Source organism: Solanum dulcamara, chromosome 4 (genome assembly GCF_947179165.1).
Source record: "Solanum dulcamara chromosome 4, daSolDulc1.2, whole genome shotgun sequence".
In the NCBI taxonomy this organism is placed as follows: Eukaryota; Viridiplantae; Streptophyta; class Magnoliopsida; order Solanales; family Solanaceae; genus Solanum; species Solanum dulcamara.
The window spans coordinates 22,988,648-23,009,287 of NC_077240.1; the positions used below are offsets into that span (position 1 = coordinate 22,988,648).

At 29.8% G+C, this 20,640-nt stretch overlaps 1 protein-coding gene across 2 annotated transcripts; it reads left to right on the top strand.

The window, feature by feature from the left end:
- Positions 1–267: 267 nt before the first annotated feature.
- LOC129886986 (cycloartenol-C-24-methyltransferase 1) lies at positions 268–6,890 on the top strand. Of its 2 annotated transcripts, none has more exons than XM_055961910.1 (14): positions 268–382; positions 499–603; positions 1,910–1,976; positions 3,157–3,230; positions 3,325–3,409; positions 3,515–3,570; positions 4,272–4,326; positions 4,628–4,675; positions 4,754–4,837; positions 4,974–5,090; positions 5,199–5,282; positions 5,375–5,500; positions 6,248–6,345; positions 6,451–6,890. In XM_055961910.1, the coding sequence occupies exons 2-14, from the start codon at positions 521–523 to the stop codon at positions 6,509–6,511; spliced, it is 1,038 nt and encodes a 345-aa protein (XP_055817885.1). In that variant the 5' UTR covers positions 268–382; positions 499–520; the 3' UTR covers positions 6,512–6,890. The 2 variants fall into 2 exon arrangements, with proteins under 2 accessions (XP_055817885.1, XP_055817884.1); XM_055961909.1 differs by having other exon boundaries at positions 271–403.
- Positions 6,891–20,640: the final 13,750 nt, after the last annotated feature.

The following is a 20,640-nucleotide window of genomic DNA, read 5'->3' on the forward strand; positions in this document are numbered from 1 at the left end:
ATTATGTTATTATTTTTCTCAAATAATAATTATATTTTTATTTACAGAATTTTTTTTTATATATATTTACTTATTTTCTTAATCATAAAATTTAAGATACATAATATATATACCCTTACACCGTATTATATAAAACGTCTCGTCTCATGACACCTCATTTCATTGGCATGTCGAACCCGGGCCCTAAAGCTGGGTGAAAGAGACGTGCTATAGATATATCAGACGTGGCCACTAACCCCCACTTTTCTTATAGTGTCTTTCAATTTTTGAGTGCTGGCATTAAGCATATATATCTACTGTTGTTATTGTTTACAGCATCTTGCTTTTCTAGGATCCGTCTCCGTTTTGGCATTTCCTTTTTCCTTTCTTAATCTCACAAAGGGTAAACCCCACTCTTCAATCTGTAAGCTTCCTCTTTCTTCGGCATTGTTTCATCTTTTCTTGTAAAACTTTCCTTCTTTTTTCTTTATTTGAACTTTCATCTTCTTCTTTTTTTAGATCTTGTGATTTGGGAAAAGAGATGTCAAAACTAGGGGCTTTTGATCTGGCATTTGGGGTTGGTGGAAGAATTGGCAAGGATGAAGTTCTCTCTGCTGTTGACAAGTATATATACCTCTATCTCTTTCTCTGTTTATATGTTTTTGTGTATAAATCAACCCCTCAGAAAGAAAAAAATAGATAACCCCTTTAAAGTTTAGAAGCTAAAAATCTGAGATTTGTATGCAACCCCTCAAAAGAAGACAAAAAAAAAAGTGGGCATTTTTTTTTTGTTTCTTGAAAAAGATTCAATTTTTATCATTGATTTCTCAACATCTTTCATGGATTTTTAAGTCTTAACAATGAGACAGAATGTGGAGTTTGTTTTAATTCTTAGATTGATTGATCTGTTAGGCTTAAGGAATTATAGTTTGATTGGGCTGGATCACAGAGGCTTCTGTTGGTGATTATTACTGTAGATCCAATTTTTTTGTTTTTATTATGCATATAACTTGTTTAGTGGAGTTTGTGATGCTGCTCTGTCATTTTCGTCAAAGATTCTGTTGTGCCAACATTATGTACCTACTGTTGGATAAGTCAAGAATGTTTTCCTGACAATATAATTTTTAAAGTACAAGAAAATTTGAATTGGAAGCAATATTTTTGCCACGACAAGTTTTTTTTTTTTTTTTTTTTTTACTTTGGGGTCCTTGGTGCCCACAGTTTTTTTTATATTTAGGGTGGTAGGATAGATCCTTTTTGGGAGTAAGCTACTCTGCTGTCTGTTTTGTATTCATATCATTAAATGCCTGTATTTCCTAGTTGAGTATAAAAAAATGTATTCTCCATTCTTCTTTCATTTTTTTATCCAAAGGGGTATTATTTATTGGTTTTCTAGTAATAAAAATAATAGAGAAACTCTTAAGTCACTTTGGGGTTGTTTGGTTGCCGGTCAGGAAGTGAATTATTTATGTCTTAAAACCTATACAACTAATACCATGTTTGGTAGCATTTTAGTTGCTATGGGAGTATAAAAGTCAGCAGTTTATACTACAACACAGCAAATACGGTGCTTGATTACCCGTTTACAATACCATATAGCTAAAATATGCATAAGTTATGATTCAATTCATGTATTTTCTTATACACTGATATACTAACTAATATATGCATAACTAAAGCCTGCATAACTCACAAAATGACTCTTTACTAATGATTTAACATTAAATGATAGTCAACTTAGTGGATCTCTTAAAAAGAGTTTCTTTGGCATTTGTGAATATATCTGTTTTTGAAGGTTCTTGGATCATTATTTAATCTACTATGGAGTCAAATAAATGACATAGCATTGTCCTACATGAATGTATGATTGTTAGCCTTATCGATTTTCTGAATGTATTTGTTGATTTTAATTTTTTGTCAAATGCTTTAGGTATGAGAAGTACCATGGTTGTTACGGAGGTGAAGAAGAAGAGAGAAAGAATAACTACACTGACATGGTGAGAGACATTTCTATCAATCTTATAACTTCATTATCCCTTTGAGAGGGGGGGTGTATTGGTTTACGAAAAAAGAAGGAAAAAAATGATTTTTACACCTTGTTCTGACTCTTAGATTTCATTTTGCTGAACAAAATGAACAAAATGAACAAAGAGGACATGTTTTTTGTTTTAGATAAACGGAGACAACTCTTTTTCTTTTATTTTTGCATAGTAAGATGAATTATGATATTTGTGGGAAATACTAAATCTATGGTGATCACAAAGGTTTTTGAGGTAGCAACTGTAACTGGTTTCAACTGGAGCAAAAAGATAGGAAGCTATTTTTTTTCCAGACAAGACCTCTTTTTTTTCAGCTTTCAAGTATATTGTCACTTTTCTCAATTTTGGAACCTAGAACTCTGCTTTGAATGAGAAAACAAGTTCTTTTATTTGAGTAAAAGGCAAAGTTTTCGAAACTAAAGATCTGTATTGAAGTTGGATTAGGTTTACAGCAGATCATTATTTCATTATTCTCAAAATTTTATCTACTTGTGAAATGGTTTTACATAAACTCTAAATGCACCACAACATAAGGTCTAATAACAGGATGAGTGTAAACCTAAAGTTAGTTGGAGAGAAGCTGTATCAAAAAAACCTACAATCACTTGGAATCAATATGGCTTAGTTTTTGTTATGCAAGTTCTTGCGTTGTTCTTCCTCCTGTACACCAGCAAAGAACTTATAAGAATTAGAACTCAAAGGATATTCATGTCAAAGTTGCTATGAATAGAGTTGCTAATATCATATCACGAAGCGAAAAATCCACATAGGTGATACTAGCAATACCTACTGGTTAGAATTAAGACAGTTGTTGCATTTACACTTGCATTAATCTGATGTTTGCCACAAACCTTTTTCAACTCGGTGCGAGGATTTAGAGAATCTCCTTATTATACCAATATTGCGATGAAATGGATCCGAATATAGTGGAACGGTTATGGAGGATGCATGTGGCCTACCCCAACTAGTTTGGGATTGAGGCTTAACTGGCTGCTGATAGATTGATTTAGCTATTGAAGCTTTTATTCTCCCATCAGTTAACTGTCTTGCTTAACATATAGTATTCATGTACATTTCGTTGAAGCACAATTATGTAATGTGGTTTAACTGCTAAATGAGTAACACATCTTTTATTCAGGTAAACAAATACTATGATCTTTGCACTAGCTTCTATGAATACGGCTGGGGAGAGTCCTTCCATTTTGCACCCAGGTTTGTTAATCTTGGTCCATTCATACATAAGTGAATGAACGTTAGGTTTTGGTCACTGTGTTATTACTTACTATATCAATCACACTGCCTGCAGGTGGAGAGGAGAATCACTCCAGGAAAGCATTAAGAGGCATGAGCACTTCCTTGCCTTGCAACTAGGATTGAAACCAGGACAAAAGGTTTGGCTTGCATATATTATCATTAATGAAAAAGAAGACATAATGAAGTACTTGCCTTATATTACTGCTCCAAATTACCTGTTGAAACCGAGATTATGACTGCAGGTCTTGGACGTAGGATGTGGAATTGGAGGGCCGTTAAGAGAAATTGCTCGATTCAGGTGAATGAAGATAGTTTTTGAATAATTGATCTCCCATTATCATTTGTGCCCTGTATTCCAGTTTATCCTTTACCGGGTGATTATTCAATTGAAATGTGATTGAACATATTTTTTCTTTCCCCCTTTTAATTACCATCTCTAGGCGGTAGTCAATTTGATGAAATTCCATATTGCATCATGATATGTAATGCCAGCTCTGCCACACAACCAATATAATGGATCCTCATGATGGCAGCTTAGCATTTCTCTTTCATGTGCTTCCTCTAGAACTGAGTGTTAATGTATATCCTGTCCCCTGGCTAATGGTAGGGTGGTGAACATTAGGCTATTGGTGTGCACTTGTTTGGCAAATGCCACTCATCTCATGACTCTTTAGACTTAAACTTTGTACATTCAATCTCACATTTTTAGCTAAGCTATGCATGGGCACTATCTAAAGCTGAGGTTGACTGTACTGAACATTTGGAAGTTGTAACACAGCAAAAGGAATGCTTGTTCATTTTGGTGCTTGTTAGAATGTTCATAAAGCTTTTGAGTTTAACATTTTTAATTGACACAATGAAAGCAGTAAGCCTTCTTTCTTCACCTTCTAATAGTGGTAAATTGTATATAACGTGATCTGTGAATTGCCTTGGTGAAATCTGCCTATCTTACCCAACAATTTCTGTAGAGTCTCATCATTTTTATTGTAAATCATGCAGCTCTACATCAGTTACAGGCCTCAACAACAATGAATATCAGATATCTAGGGGACAGGTATTTACTTGCTCCCTAGTTCTGTTTGTAAAACCATCTTTTGCAAGAGCTGCTGTGATTAGGCAGAGATTGCCTGTTGCTTAATTTGACGATCTATAACAAATTAGAACACAATTGAAGCATGTGGGACCTGTTTACTTTCATCTGAAACTTGATTGTACTTGGATTTTAAGATCACATGTCATCTAGTTTTCTGGTCAATACACAAATACAAAGAGGATGACGATGTTGCGTTCCCATTTTAAATGGTTGGAAATTGTTTTTTTCCCCAAGTAGTTGTGTGATACCCTTTACTCTGCAGGTGTTGAACCGCAAAGTAGGATTGGATCAAACTTGCAACTTTGTAAAGGTAGTAAACTTGGCAGATCAAGTCAATCTCCTTTGAACTGCCTATGCAGTGCTTGATCGTTGTTTGGTGTCTATGCAGGGTGATTTCATGAAAATGCCATTCCCTGACAATAGCTTTGATGCAGTGTACGCAATAGAAGCTACCTGCCATGCACCAGATCCGGTGTGTATATTTCTACCATGTTCAATTTTGACTCGATTTTTTAAAACCCTTTGCTTTGCTGTGTATGAGCGGTGCATGACCAATTCATACAATTGTTTTCTTCTAATTTGTTATTGATACATCGAATTTTTGTCAGGTTGGATGCTATAAAGAGATCTATAGGGTGCTGAAGCCTGGTCAGTGCTTTGCTGTGTATGAGTGGTGCATGACTGATTCATACAATCCAAATAGCGAAGAGCAGAAAAGGATCAAGGTGAATCTTGAAGTTTTGAAGTCATTTATCAATTTATTGGACTGTCTCTGTGCATTTGTGTTTATTTGTTGGATAGTCGGACTTATCCTAGTTGTTCATTGGCCATAGGAAGAAATTGAGCTCGGAAATGGTCTCCCGGAGATTAGATTGACACATCAGTGCCTAGACGCAGCCAAAAAAGCTGGTTTTGAAGTAAGTTCTAAGTCCTTTTCTTCTAATAATATTATTAAGCATTTGATTGCTCTTTGCCATTTGATTACTAAATTCTACTTGTCGATATGTAGGTTGTGTGGGATAAGGATCTCGCTGAGGACTCACCTGTTTCATGGTACATGCCTTTAGATACAAGTCACTTCTCACTCAGTAGCTTCCGCCTAACAGCAGTTGGCAGACTTTTCACCAGAAATCTGGTAGGATTTCTTACAAAGCTATCTCTTTTTGTTTATTGATGGTTCATCTGTAGACCTGTATGAGAGGTTGGATAACTTTGACATCCCAATTAATTCAATGTTAAGAGTTGGAAGAAAGACCTGAAGGATCTGTTATGTTTGAAGTGTGAGATGATTTAATCTCCCTATAAAAATCATATACCCCCCCGTTCGTGTTTCTGTGGCAAAATTCTGTTTGTATTCCGTTGGGTTTCTAAAATTTCAAACAATTTAACTTAAACTTCCTAGTTAAGACGCTTGAGAAAGCTCTTGTAGCCACACAAATGTTATGCATTGTCTAAGACCAAAAGTTTTATCAACACAAATGTTTGAAGAGTTTGCCTTTCTTTTTCAAAACCCTGTGCCTTATAAACTTTGGCACATAAATCGATACCGTACTACTAACTGTACAATGTTGGGTTTCGATATTAAGCTGCATTAGCTATGCTGAATTTAATACTGAAAATCATACGCCATGTCACTAATTCCGTTACTCATATGGGAATTTGTAAAAAAGAATTATACAGTGCATGATGTGGCCTTGTATGTATTAGCAATACTTCAGATAAGAGTATCTAAATATACAATGTCCTTAGATATAATAATTCATGTCTTATTAGTCGATTTCATAACAAGTCATGCATTATTATTCATTGCATTTACAATCCTTTGTTTTGTTATTTGCATAACGAGATCGTAAACTAAACAATCCCTTTAATGTTTTGTTAGGTATCGGCACTTGAATACGTGGGAGTTGCTCCTAAAGGTAGTCAAAGAGTTCAAGCTTTCTTAGAAAAAGCTGCAGAAGGTCTTGTTGGTGGTGCCAAGTAAGATTTATGGCTCCACTTTATACATACATACATATTAGTAGTATTGAACATTAAATATTTATGATATTAACATTTTAAACCTGTCTGTCTGTGTCGTTTCAGGAAAGGGATCTTCACACCAATGTATTTCTTCTTGGTTCGCAAGCCCATTTCAGAATCCTGAGTAATTTTTGACTTAGCTTCATTGCTTTAGTTAGCAAATCTTTAACATTCTTGGCCCTGAACTTATATGGCAGGGCTAATCAAGGTGAATTCGTTTTTCAGAGAGGTGGGGGGGGGGGGGGGGGGGGGCTCTTTATTTTTCTTGCGTTGCTTGTCTGTCGCATTTTTTCCATTGATTGTTGTTCTCAACTCTTAAGTGTTGCTACTTTTCCCATTGATTGTTGGTCTGAAAAATATGTTAAATATATCACAATGACATTATGGTGTCTCATAACAAACCTTATTAGTTCTTTACATCAAAAAGCAAACACTATTCTTTGGTGATTCATTTGGTTCTTCTTGAGAGTTGATGGATATAATAAATTAATGTATTTCATGTATCATTATACATACTAGGGGTATATATGGACCTTTTGGGTTTTTCATGTATCAAATCAAATCATTTGTGTTGAAATTTTAAATCTATAAAACTAACTAAATCAATAAAAGTTGAGTTTTTGGGACAATTTTATATATATACAATAAACTAATTAGTTTACAACAAATATAATCATGTTTTATTTACGTCAAAAAAAATAGCCAAAAATCATAGGAAATATATAGTGACTATACAATATAGCTTGTCAAAAGTTATAGAAAGTATATATTGACTATACAATATAGATTATTTATACATAAGTTATACACTGAATATACATTATGATACATTCTATACATGAAATATACACTGAGTATACATTGAATATACATCGAATGGCTATTTTTTTGATAATTAAAATGATCGAATGACCATATACAGTAATTATCTTGGGTTGAAGTGTTGATCATAGCAAGATATAACTATCTAAGGTGTTTTTTTTAAAAAAATAACTCAAAATATGTGATAGGCCTAAGGGTTGCACGTCCATCCAATTCATTTTTCTTGTATGCCTTGATTATTCAATTTTTCATGACATATACTTTTGTGGGTCACTTTTTTTTAATCACAATAGCAACGAGTAGCATTACATTTTTTAATTTGTTTGTAACCATAAAATTTATGGTATAGGTACTAATCTAAATTTCAAATATTAAAATAAAGTAGTATAGAACAAGATTAAAAGATCATTTATAATTAAGTCTTTTTAAAAAAATTAGGCAGCATATTCAGAGGTCTCTTAAATTTGACACAAATTAAACTTGGGTATTTGATACTAGTGTTTACACCCTCAACATTTTAATGTGACAGAGGCGTGTGGAGATAACAAAAATTAAAAATGTAGCTCTCAAATAGGCGATTTTCAACTGTTAATTGCAATGACGGGTTATTTCAACTATTTGTTACAAATTGTATAGTTCTTATTTTTAAGCCCATTTGTAAAAGAAAAATACTTGGCTCAAACTTCATTATTTTAGTTAAATAAAATTGTGTAATATACATAAATCTCATAGTGTTAAGAGTATATATTATTTTCATATTCTTTTTTAAATTACAAAAATTTCTTAAAATTTATGAATTTCGGATACATCAGCAGACATCCGGATACATAGGAGAGAGATGTATCAGAGAGGGTATAAAATGTATCAGATAGGGGATAAGACATTCGGATACATATGAGAGGGATGTATAAGAGAGGGGAGTGATCTATCAACGAGAGTGGAGTGATGTATCCGAGAGGAGATTTTTTTTTTAAAGTGGTACCAAATTTTAGATATTATGGTAAAAATTTTAGGTAATTTTTTCCAATAAAATTAGTCCAAAACAACAAAGTATTAATGTGTATTTCTTCTTTAAATACAATTACTAATTATTTTAACTGTAAACTTTTAAACTTTTAATTTTCAGGCCAAAATCAACTGTTATTTTTTCCAAGCCAAATTTGTATATATATACATAAATAATAGTTGGTTAGAGCTCCTTATTTGTTGTGAAATAAAATGTTTTAGCAGAATAATGAAGTTTCAACAATATAATTCTTATCATATCGAAGTTAGATGTAATAATTATGTGTTTTATTAGTATTTTTTTTCTAGAAATTTTTTAAAAAGAATTGGCTGAAATTTCATTATTTTAGCAAAATTTAAAAAATAGCTTAAAAAGTGTAGTTCTGGCCTAGTGTTTTTTTTTTAATACTAATTTGACCCTTTTTTGGTTTAAAAAAGTAAGTTTACTAAAATAAAATGCCATGTGGGCAAAAAACCTTCATGGCAAGTGAGTGTATCCTACCATCTTAGGATGAGATTGTAACCTTCACTCTATGTAAAATAAGTGTTGCTTTAGCAAAATAAGTTATTTCAAAATAATTATTATTTTAAAAAATTTAAATAAAATAAGTAATTATTTTAACTATACTTTTATATATGAATCTTCTTTTTAATAGTGCCCAATCTCAAAAAATATCTTATACATAAGAATAACTTAGTAACTATACCTTATATATATTATTTGATATTGAAATTCTTTTGGAAGAGAGTGTTATCCCCCCAGATAAGATCCTGATACAAATCTAAATTAGTCGAACTCCAATATAAATATCGAACTACAAACTCAAAAAAAGAAAAAGAAAGGGACATGCATGAGAATGTCCATTGCGCGCGGGTGATTGCTCACAGCTTGTTTAAGATGCCCTGTAAGCGGGCCTTTTCTATTTTCTTTATTTCAGTCTATTTTATACTCCTTTTTTATTTTGATTTAATTAGGCGTGAATTTTTTTTTTAAATTAAAGAGTTTACATATCCTAAATTATGTCCAAAAAAAACAGTTGCCTTCACTTTTTAAATATTGACAAAAATTATACGTTCCGCATTAACAACATGATAAAAATAAAATATATCATGAAAGGTATTGTCGTTAGAAGAATAACCTATAGTTTCAGATGCTTCCCCGTATGACTTTGAAAACTTCATACGCGAAAAAAAAGAATATCAACGCCATAGATTTTTCTTCTAATGAGGGTAAAAGTGTGATTGATTAAAACATATAGGGAAGAAAGGGCAAATCAGATTAAATGGAGGAGCACATATTAAAATAGATTAGTACAAGGGCTAAAACGAAAATATATTCCTTCTCCCTCCTCAAACCGCGTAAAACCTTTGTTGTAAACGTCAAATGTCCACCGCGGCGCCCGTAAGGTCACTTTCTATTCATTTATTTATTTCACAATTATTTTATTTTTTATATAATTTTTAGTTGCTTTATAATAATTGCATCATTAAATAAATAATTTACTCAATGTTTGAATATATAATCATCAACTTCATTCATTGAAGGTTTCAACTTTTACCTGCTTCACCTAACAAATGAAAACATTTTTATGTCATATATACCACCTACCTACCATTAAAAATAAGTTTAAAATACGTTGGGGCTAGCAAAAGTAATGGCGCCGGTAAATTATTTTAGGCAGAATAATTTTGAATATTAAAGTAAAAATCGTTATTTGACAAGTGTTATAATTGCAGAATTATTTTCAAGCTTCAAATTGAATATATTTTAAACAAAATTCACCTAACTATAAAATATATTTTTAAGTTAAAAACTATAACTTGATTTATAAAATACTTAATTAGTATTTTCCCAGTCTTTGTACTCCCTTCAACCAATATTAGTTGATCCATCTTTTTAAAAATAGTTAAAGGGCAATCCGATGCACTAAAGTGTACGCTATACGCTATACACAGGATCCGAAAAGAACCCGACCACAAGGGTCTATTATATGCAGTCTTACAAAAAAATATTTTCAAAACTTGAACCCATAAACATTGTGAAAGGACAAAAATAACAAACAAAAGAATAAAAAAAAATATGGAACCATAACCTTCGTCACTACCCAAATATAGAGGATAACAATGCTGTAATTTTACACTAGCCATTAAAGGGTAAACAAGGTTATAGTAGTAGTTTATAACGCACTCCTTAATTTTTTGGTCATTTGCACATTGGAATAAAAGAAAATAACGTGATTATCTATACCTACTATTAAGTATAAATAAAATAACATTTTTTGGTTCTGATGTAATGTTCCATATCAAATTAAGATTCAACTATATTCAAATCCACGCAACATAAACATAAGTAGAATAACTATTAAGAATTTTTTTTTATATATTTAAGGCTATATTCGAATTCACACCGTGTAAGCCCCGTTTCATTGGAAGAAAGCACTCATTGTTAAAAAAATATTCATACCTAAAACTAGAAATCTTTTAAGGGAGAGACCCATCCATAAAATAAAATTAGTAAACAACTAATGCTAACCAAATCTCAAAAGTTAAGACTATTAAGTTTTTTTTTTTTTCAAATATGAAAATTTAAGCTCAAAACTATAAATTGGATCTTCGAATACCAGATCAGATTCTCTGAAACAAAAAGAAGAAAAATTAACAAAGCAAATAGCCTCCACATTTTTCCAGGGAAAGAAAAAAAGAAAACACGTCAAAATAATTCGAAGAGTATATTAAATATCGATCACCGCCCAACATTCAAAATATTGTGATATGGTTAAACTAGAGTATAAAGAATGAAATCAGTGCTATCAGTTCCCATCTTAGAAACAACAGTCCCAAATCGAACGCCGGACACATTTTCACCGCCGGAGACTCCGATCTGGTGGTTTTCACCGCCGCCGCCGAAGAATTGGAGTTGGTGGTAGTGATCTTCGTCGTGCCTGGCGGGAGGATGATAGTACATACGCGAAGTTTGAGGACAGTGAGAATTGAATCTGGCCACCATTCTCACTCCGGTATCCAAAAGCTCCACATACTTACTCATCTTTCACTCTTCCCTTTGCTTCGTTGATTCTGCAAAACAAATTACAAAGGATAGAAGAAAGCAAAACGAGAAGAAAAAGTGTTTAGAAAGCGTCCCAAATATCGGATCCCATAAAATTTGGGGGAAGAAGGGAAGTTGAGGAAAATGGGAGGCGTGAGGGGCTAATTTATATACTGTATTCTTCTTTGGGTTTTCTACTTTTTCTTTTTTGCAATAAAGTCCCTAAACTTGGTTTATTGTCATTACCTTCCACTTCAATATGGGTAATTTCATTAATCACTACATAATTATTTAGCTTAGACAATTACATCCATTTCTATTCTTCATTTGTTTCTGAGTCAATTATTGCACTTTTCCATCATTTTTCGGTGGCAAAAAAAAAAAAAATCCTAATTTTTGAGAACTTATAAAAATTTAAGATTTATCCCAATTTTTTATAATTTATATAAATATCCCACTATTTATTTAGCCAATTTGACAAGCTCCAGAAACACACCATGAAAGGCACTCACTCAACTTACTTGTTGTATTTTTTGTTTATGATGTATTTGTCGATATTTGACTCTCAGATATGTAACGGTATTGTTCAATAGAACTCGTAAAAAGTAATGTAAATATATAAATTGGATGATCCTTATATAAAAACAATATATGAATTTAAATTTTTATCACGAAATATGTTTATTACAAAATAAAAATATAAACTTATGAATATAAATGTTATTTCTTTAAAAAATAGAATAATTTTTCAAAAACAATGATCAAATATGATAAAATTTTATTCAAAAATAACTTACCAATAATATTTAAAAATTTATGTGCAAACTCCAAAGCTTGGTCACAAGTCACAAGTTATGAAATTTATATCACAAGATGTAGCCCCAAGACTTTTTTATTATTATTATGTGGTTCTCTAAGCCAAACAAATAGTCAAATACTCAACACAATATTCCATTCTATTCTCCATTTTAGTCTGCCCAAAAAGTATAGGCTCTTATTAAATGCTGAAGAACTTCACTAATCTCAAAAAATCAAATAGTATACTATTGAGATTGAGGAGATATGTTTTATAATATTTTCATACCATCCAACAATAAAATGTTCAACAAAGAATTTAAACAATACTTGACAAAATATCACATCACCATTTTCCCATTCTTGAAAAAGAAAAATATGTTACATGTGACATTAGTTTCTAAGGATTTGTTTTCACACTACTACTACAAAAAAATTAAAATTAGCTATGAATTTCGTTAATAATCTATTGTTATTTTGTTCGTACCTAACAGAAATCTATTACTAATTTGTTCTCTGAGTAGAATTATGAGTGACAGATTTTGCTATTTAGCTATAAAATTTATCCGTCACTAAATTCAGTTTTTTAATAGTGTCACTAGAACCATTCAATTGATTTACTGTCATTTCTTACCACCAAAGTAAGAAAGACGGATTTTAGTCCAATGGTTTGTTTGGATACATACATATTTTAACGGTTAATGATTGAAATAAATTTGATAAGATTCACAAGTAGAGGAATTAAAAGTTTATTTTATAATTAAATAAAGCTAAAATGCGCGCAACCAAATGTTATAAAGTCAAATTATAATTTATTGATATTACAAGGGCTATATATGAATTTTCCATAAAAGTAATGGAGTAATAAAATGAAGGTCAAAGGTTTGGTTCCAATTGAGTAGTCTTTGATTATGTTGGTTATTTTAAAGAAATTTATACCTAGAAGGCAAGAAAGTGTCTCTTGTTTCTAGAATTAATCCCCTCGATTCACTTTTATTTATTCCCTATTTTAATTTTTTTATTAATTTATTAATTTTAGCATCAATTTTCTTTTTTCATAATTAACATACAACATTAATTACTTATTTTTTTAAAATTATTTCTCATGATTTAAGACTATATGACAATTAATATGAATATATTATAGTAAACTACTTGTATTATTCATTACTCCCTCTATTCTATATTAACTAGATTTCTAGAGGTTTTTTCAAAATAGTTGAATTGCTCAAAGTTCAAGAGAAATGTTTAATTTTTTTTTCATGTTTATCCTTTCCATTAATGAAGTTTTGTATTTTTTTAGGAGTTAAACTACACTACTTACAAAGTTATATTCCAATAAAGAATTACTTGTATTTATGATTTCACATTTAATTATATTTATGAGGTTAATTAAACTAAAGGATAATAGAAAAAAATATGATTCAAATTTTGTCCTTGAATGTTTTTCTTAATATGAAATAGAGAGAGTATTTCTTAAGTAGCGTACAAAACTTAAAGTAGATAATAAAAGTAAACGGAGGAAGTACTCCTCCTTTCCATATTAATTATCTACCTTACCATAAATAGTTATCCCAAAATATTATTTTTCCGTTTACTTTTATTTGTCTAGTATTACTTATTCCGTTCACTTTTACTTGTCATTTATTCTTAAAATAGATTTTTATTTTTACTTGTCACTTTTAACCTATAAAGAAAAGACAATTATTATTTTTATGTGTTTTATCCTTAGCATCAAATACTATTCTCCAAATCATTTTTCAATACTCCCTCTATTATTTCCTTGTCACTTTTAACAAAGACAAATATTTTTTTCATGTTTTATCCTCAATATTATTTTTCAAATCATTTCCAAGATCTATAATTATACATCAATTAATATGAATATTGTGGTAAAGTAATTATATTAATCATTATATTTATGAGGGGTGCGCAAACTCAAAATAAATAATTAAAAGTGAAATTTATAAAACTAAAATCAAATAAATTCAATTATTTTTGATTTTATCTTTATAAATAATTCTTAATTTATAATTTCTCGAAAAAATATACTTATAAAGAAGAAAGCATACAATTAATATGAGATGAAGGGACTGATGAGAAGAATAGGGAACATTCAGCTAACTTATTTTCAAAGCCAACATTCATTGATTCTAATAATGAAGATGCTAATTTTAAAAAAGAAAGTGAGATGCTTTGGTCCAATTGGCATAACGTGTTTAATTTTGTGTTTGGTTATACTCAAGAAATTTATGCCAATTGCATTATTTTTAGTTTCAAGATTCCACGCAACCATTGAGACGAGGAATAGAGGAACATGCTACCCCCGTCTTATATTAGATGAACACTTTTAATTTTATACAGTGATTAATAAATTATTAATATATTAAAAGACATTATCATTTTGCCATTTATTTATATCAATTCAATATACATAGAGTATAAACATAGCTAGTATTAAGAATTGTTTACATTCAAAATATTATATTAATTATAGGGTAAAATAGGAAAAAAAACTAATTAATTTTATTTTAATTTAATAAATAATCAAGTAATATGAAATAAACGTTTTTAATAAAATGTCAATCTAATATGGGACAGAGGAGTATTATTACCTTTTTGTTAGTAACGTCCTCACGAAAAAATTGTGAGCAACGCTTCGTTGAAAAACCCAATTGAACCAATGCTTATAAATGAAAGGTACAAAATATAAAGGTAGAATACATCAATAATTTCTTCAAGGAATAAATGATCTTTTGTAACAAATTGAGTTTGTAAGCAAATGTAGCACTCTTAAATTTTCTTTTAATTGTTCGTTTTAGCAAATTAAAAAATTTATTAAATTTAGATTTAATTCAAAGTACCATTAATAAGAATAACTTAATAAAATAAATTATTTAATTAATATTTTTAAAGAAGTGCAATGCAAACTGAACAAGTAATCTAGTATTAGCCTTTGCAATCTTTTGTATTTAAGAATGACTTGCATCATTTCATTTTTGGCTTTAGAGACTAAGGTTTACATCCTCCTCTATTCACTGATTCTTTTAGATAATACAAAGGTCAGAGATTATCATGTCTTAACCGCACCATTTAAACTGAACAAGTAAAAATAAACGAGAAAAAAAAAATACTCCTTCCATTTCATATTGAGTGAATTTTTGAGGGATTTTTCATTCTTCAAAGTCCAAGATAGATGTTTGAATTTTTTTTCATATTTGCCCTTTCATTTATTGAAGTTTTATATTTTTTTAGAAGATAAATCACACTACTTGCAAAGTTATATTTATGATTTTACAAAGGGAAATAGTAGAAAACATGGTTTAAATTTTGTTCTTAATATGTGTGCATTGCCTCACAAATTCACTTAGGGCCTAATTGGAAAGACACCATGTAATAATTGAGTGAATTACACTCTTTTTGGCATGTTTGATAAACCAAGTAATTACTTGGTAAGAGAGAAATTGAGTGTAATTGAATGTGAGTAATTACACTCTTCAATTCCCAAGGAAAGGTAAGAAATTGGTGTAATTACACCATATAATTATATAAAATTGTCGGTGAAAACGATTCTCTGAAAATAAATAAGGGCGCCTTTAAAGCGTTCGTTGGGGGCAATTGAGAGAGAATAGGGCGATAGCGACAGACACAAAAACTGAAATAGATTTAAAGATTACTTCCATAGGGGAGAGTGAAAAGATTGACGAGTTGTTGAAGATGGAGCTGCATAGGGTAGTTCCGATGAGAGAGAGAAAGTTTGATTGATAAGGGCATTTTGTAATTCTTTCTATTTCAATTTTTTATTGTACTTATTCTATTAGTCAAATATTTTATTTTTGTGTTTATTTGCGAAGAATTTGGTCAATTTTGATTTTCAAGCGAATTTCGATGCTACTTTAACACAATATTTTTTATTTCTATTATTTATAAAAAAAATTATTATTCTAATATTTTTTTAAAATGTATTTTTTAAATATACTAATTTTAAAATATAAATAAATTTATTTTTATAATATTAGTTAAGAACATATATTTATTAATTAATATATATCTTAAATATTTAATTTAATATCATTTATAAATGTCCTTATTTGTTTAATATAATTTTTAAATTTTAAATGATTAATTTTTATTTTAAAAATTTAATACAACCTTATAATTACACTTATACAATAAAACAGTACACTTATAAATACACTGTAATTATATTCCAACAAATAAATAAATCATTATAATTATTATGCTCATAATTATTATTCTAATAACTACACTAATTTTAATTAATAAAGTGCTCGTACGATAGTGCATCTATTATTCAAGTGGTCCAAACTCCAACCAGCACTTTTACAGATATACAGGACTAGTACTTGATTAGGACGTGACAAAAAGTAGGAACCCCACATATCTAATCGTTTTCATCAACTTGTATATAGGGGTAAAAAAAACAACAATGACATGAAGAGTCCAAATTATGGGTCACAGGATCAAAGAAGTGAGCACCAATAAAACGTGAAAGAATTTTAATATTCCCTTCTCTCTCAATTCATTTTTACTTGTTTATTATATTAAAAATAGATATTTAATTATATTTGTTCAATTTATAAAATTAAGAAGTAAGCGAATACTGTATTGTGGAAAGATATAAAATTTTGTATGATTAACTTCTCTGTGTAACAGAGATTGTGATTATGCACAAAAACATTTTCCAAATATGAGTCAGGAGTATTGTCTAATATGAATGTTTTATCTCATGTTTATTAGGTGCTCAAATTAAACATATCATAATTTAAATGTCTAGACAAAATTTATCGACAAGTTATGAATATATTCAGTCTTAGAAAAAATAAGAATTACTGACAAGAAAAATGTAAATCATGGAAAAGTTATCCAAAATTCGAACGCTTCCGAGCTTTTTATACCATCAATAGGTAGTTGTCTAAAATTTTGCATCTAACTAATTAATGTTCTGTGCGAATTTGAACATAGAATCTTTATTTTTAAAGAAAAATAAAATTTACATATTTATAAGATTGTGCAACATGAAATTGGAATGTATTCCTTTAGTGTGGTAAGATTATTCTTTACTTAAGGTATAAAGATTATCAGTGGTTTCACTTTGATTCTGGGTTACATATATGCTTAAATGAAATACTAGGAAGATATCACTTTGATTCTGGGTCAAATCGTGATTTCATATATGACATATCTAATCGCTAAGTTTAAATCACGACTTCATATCGCATATACTTTAGAACCCAAAAATGAAAATTTGCTTTTCCAATATTTAAGCTGCAAGGCTGAACAGTAACTCATCAAACAATTGGTTTAATTCCTTTGTTTTCCTTGTAATTAATAAAAAATAACAATGAATAAAGAACAAAATTAGTGAGTATAATTCCGTGTTAGACGAATTGCGTCTAGTATACAGTATAAAGAATGAAATGATCAGTAGTATCAATATATAATTCTCTTTGACAAAAATAACCCCATCATCGCCGATGAGCTCCCACCCGTCGCGCCACCTCTAGAAACACCGTAATTATGGTGGTGGAGATCGCTATCATCGGAGTATTGTTGTTCATCAAGCTTGTTAGGAGTGGGAGGATGATAATACATTCGCGATGTTTGGGGACAGTGAGAATTAAATCTAGCAACAATTCTAATTCCAGCATCCAATAGCTCTACGTACTTTCCCATATCTCAATTCTCTAAAGTTTTTCTTTGTTCCGTAATAGAAAAGTCACTCTATTTTAATTTGTTTGGGAAAAAAAAATGTTGGATTTGAGAGAAATGGAATGAGCCTTACTGGTCTTTTATAGTCCTCTATTTTGCTTTGACCGTTTGTGTTTCTATGAGGGTTCCTTTTACACGTTCTTTAAATTAATTGAATCCTAAAGTTCTTTTGATTAATAATTATAATAAAAAGGGCTGAATGGGTCCATTTCTTTTTTCTTTGTTTACTTGACCATCTTGGTTAGGTTTAATTGGTTGGGTGTTGGGCACAATTAATTAACAAAATATATTACACGTAGTCAACGTTTTTAAGCTGCTAAATGATGCTCTATTTGCTTTCTTTTAATTTAATGACGATTCGAAAAAAAAAATATGACGAATTTAATATTTATCATTAACATAGGTATCTAACAACAAATGTCTTGGCAAATTATCGCAGTATCTACTAATTCCCATCAATAAATATATTAAATTACTCCATTCAACAAAATTTTAACAGATACAAATAATTTTCCAACACTTTTATCTTATGAAATATGAACTCTAATTATTTTTTTCTTTTTCTCATTATATCGATCATTAGGCTGGCGCCAAAAATGATGCTCAATAGTACTCCCTGTGTTCTGTTCTGATTTACTTGTCATATTAATATTTTCTTTTGCACCCTTTATTAAAATATTAAGATTTAGAATAATTTGAATGAAATATTCCTTGAGATATCACCATTAGGATGGTCACGGTCGGTTTGAGTCGGTTATTGGTGAAAATCAAAATCAAACTATTTTAATCGATTTAAAATTATCAAAATCAAACTAAATCAATTAAAATATACATCATCGGTTTGGTTGTTATCAGTTTCGGTTTGGTTTGGTTCGGTTATTCTATTATTAACCATACATAAAAATAAAAAAAACTATTCATTCAAAAGAGAGGAAAAAACATTAATTCATTCAAAGAAAATAAATTGCGCTCGTTTCATTTTGGATCTTATAATTCTTATACCAAAACTTTAATTATTTTTAACTTCCTATTATATTGTTAGCTAATTCAATGTACTAAATAAAATAAAATTACCGAATAATGCATAAGCTAATAATATGATTGTACAAATAAAAGACGTATCATATCATACTATTTTAAATTAGTGTGTTGTATTTTTTGCATAAAAAAATGTTCATAAAAAAGAATATATTATTTATATATAATTATAAAATAATATGTATATAATTTGTCGGTTCGGTTCAGTTATTTCTTCGATTTTTTTTGAACAAAACCAAAACTAATCCAAATAAAAAATGATTTATTAAATCAATTTGGTTTGATTTTTCGGTTTGAATCGATTTTTACCCAAACCATGAACACCCCTAATCATCATATTAGTCACTTTCTACAAAAGGCTAATTCTATTAATAATAAGAATCAATTCGTTATTAGAATTTTAAAATGCTAATTATTTTGAAATAATTGTTTTTGACAAGTATGATAAGGCAATAAGAAAGAAGGGAGTATATATTATTAAAATTATGGAATATTTCCTTTTTTTCCTTTGGAACGGCATGTTGGACCAACTATTTTGACTATTAAACCTCACAATGGTGTTGACTTATTCATTCTTGCTTTTCGACGAAATATCTTTCCCATTTCAAACATACTTTTACTCCTTTTGTCTCCGTAACAAAAGAAAATGTCATTAATGGCGAAAGTAGAAAAAAGAAGAAGAGGAAGAAGCAGATTTGGCCAATTCGGCTAATTTTTACTATTTAGCCAATTTTCTCCTAAAGTAATGGACGAATGACCACTTTGCCTAATTGACCCTGAGTTTTGAAGAGGCAGTTTCAAAAATGTCTATATTTAAACTTAATTAGAGATCTATAACTACATGTTTGGGGGAGGAGAGAGGCGAGCGAGATCTAGAAGAGAGAGGATGGAGAAGTTGAATACACTTTGTATTCGTCGTATCAAGTTGTATCACAAATACAATCAACACAACTTATTTGTATCAATGAATACAATTGTACAAAAAAAAACTAGTGTATTTAGCTATATGTTAGGAGATTGAGGAAAGGAGGAGAGGTAGGCGAAATTGGGAGAGGAAGGAGAGAGGCGAGCAAGATTTGGGAGAGATGATAAATGCATGTCGTATTCGTTGTATCACTAATGCAATTGATACAAAATACAAATATAATTGTCAGAATACAATTGATAGAACATACAAATCTCTTACTTATATTTATTGAAGACAATTTATACAAAATATATTTGACATAAAAGATGAATACATATTTTATTCGTTGTATCAAGAATACAATTGATCCAATTGATTTGAATTATATATAGAATATAATTGTATCAAGTGTATTAATGAATACAATTGACTGAATACAAATTTTCATAATACAGTTGATACAGAATACAAACACAGTTGGTACAAAATATAAATAAATTGTAATATTATGTGAAATGTTATTTGGGCTTCAACATTATTTGGGCCGGAGAGATTGAATAGAGAAATTTGCTATAAAATATTACCTATAGGCTATAATTATTTTAAGTAAATTTTACCTAAATTTCATAATGCAAAAGTCTAATTACTACACATCCCCCATCCTACTAAAATTACCCAATTTCCCCCTTTTTATCAGTTTTGTTGATACATTAGTTATGTATCTGATACATTAGTTATGTATCTGATACATCAATTTTAGCTGTAGAATAGTAAATGCAGATCATTTATTTATGAATAGTATCTTAATATAAGGTATGATTGGTTCTTTGAATCAATTACTGATCTAATTAATGGATTAATTGGTTAAAAAAAGCAACGGTTGTGTACATGAAGATTCAAGCCAAAA

Bases quoted from the DNA above. Each gene is read 5' to 3' on its own strand.
- LOC129886986 (XM_055961910.1), top strand. From the start codon at position 521: ATGTCAAAACTAGGGGCTTTTGATCTGGCATTTGGGGTTGGTGGAAGA. The intron at 3,231-3,324 runs GTTTGTTAATCT...CACTGCCTGCAG, and splicing joins TCCTTCCATTTTGCACCCAG to GTGGAGAGGAGAATCACTCC. The intron at 3,410-3,514 runs GTTTGGCTTGCA...TTATGACTGCAG, and splicing joins GATTGAAACCAGGACAAAAG to GTCTTGGACGTAGGATGTGG.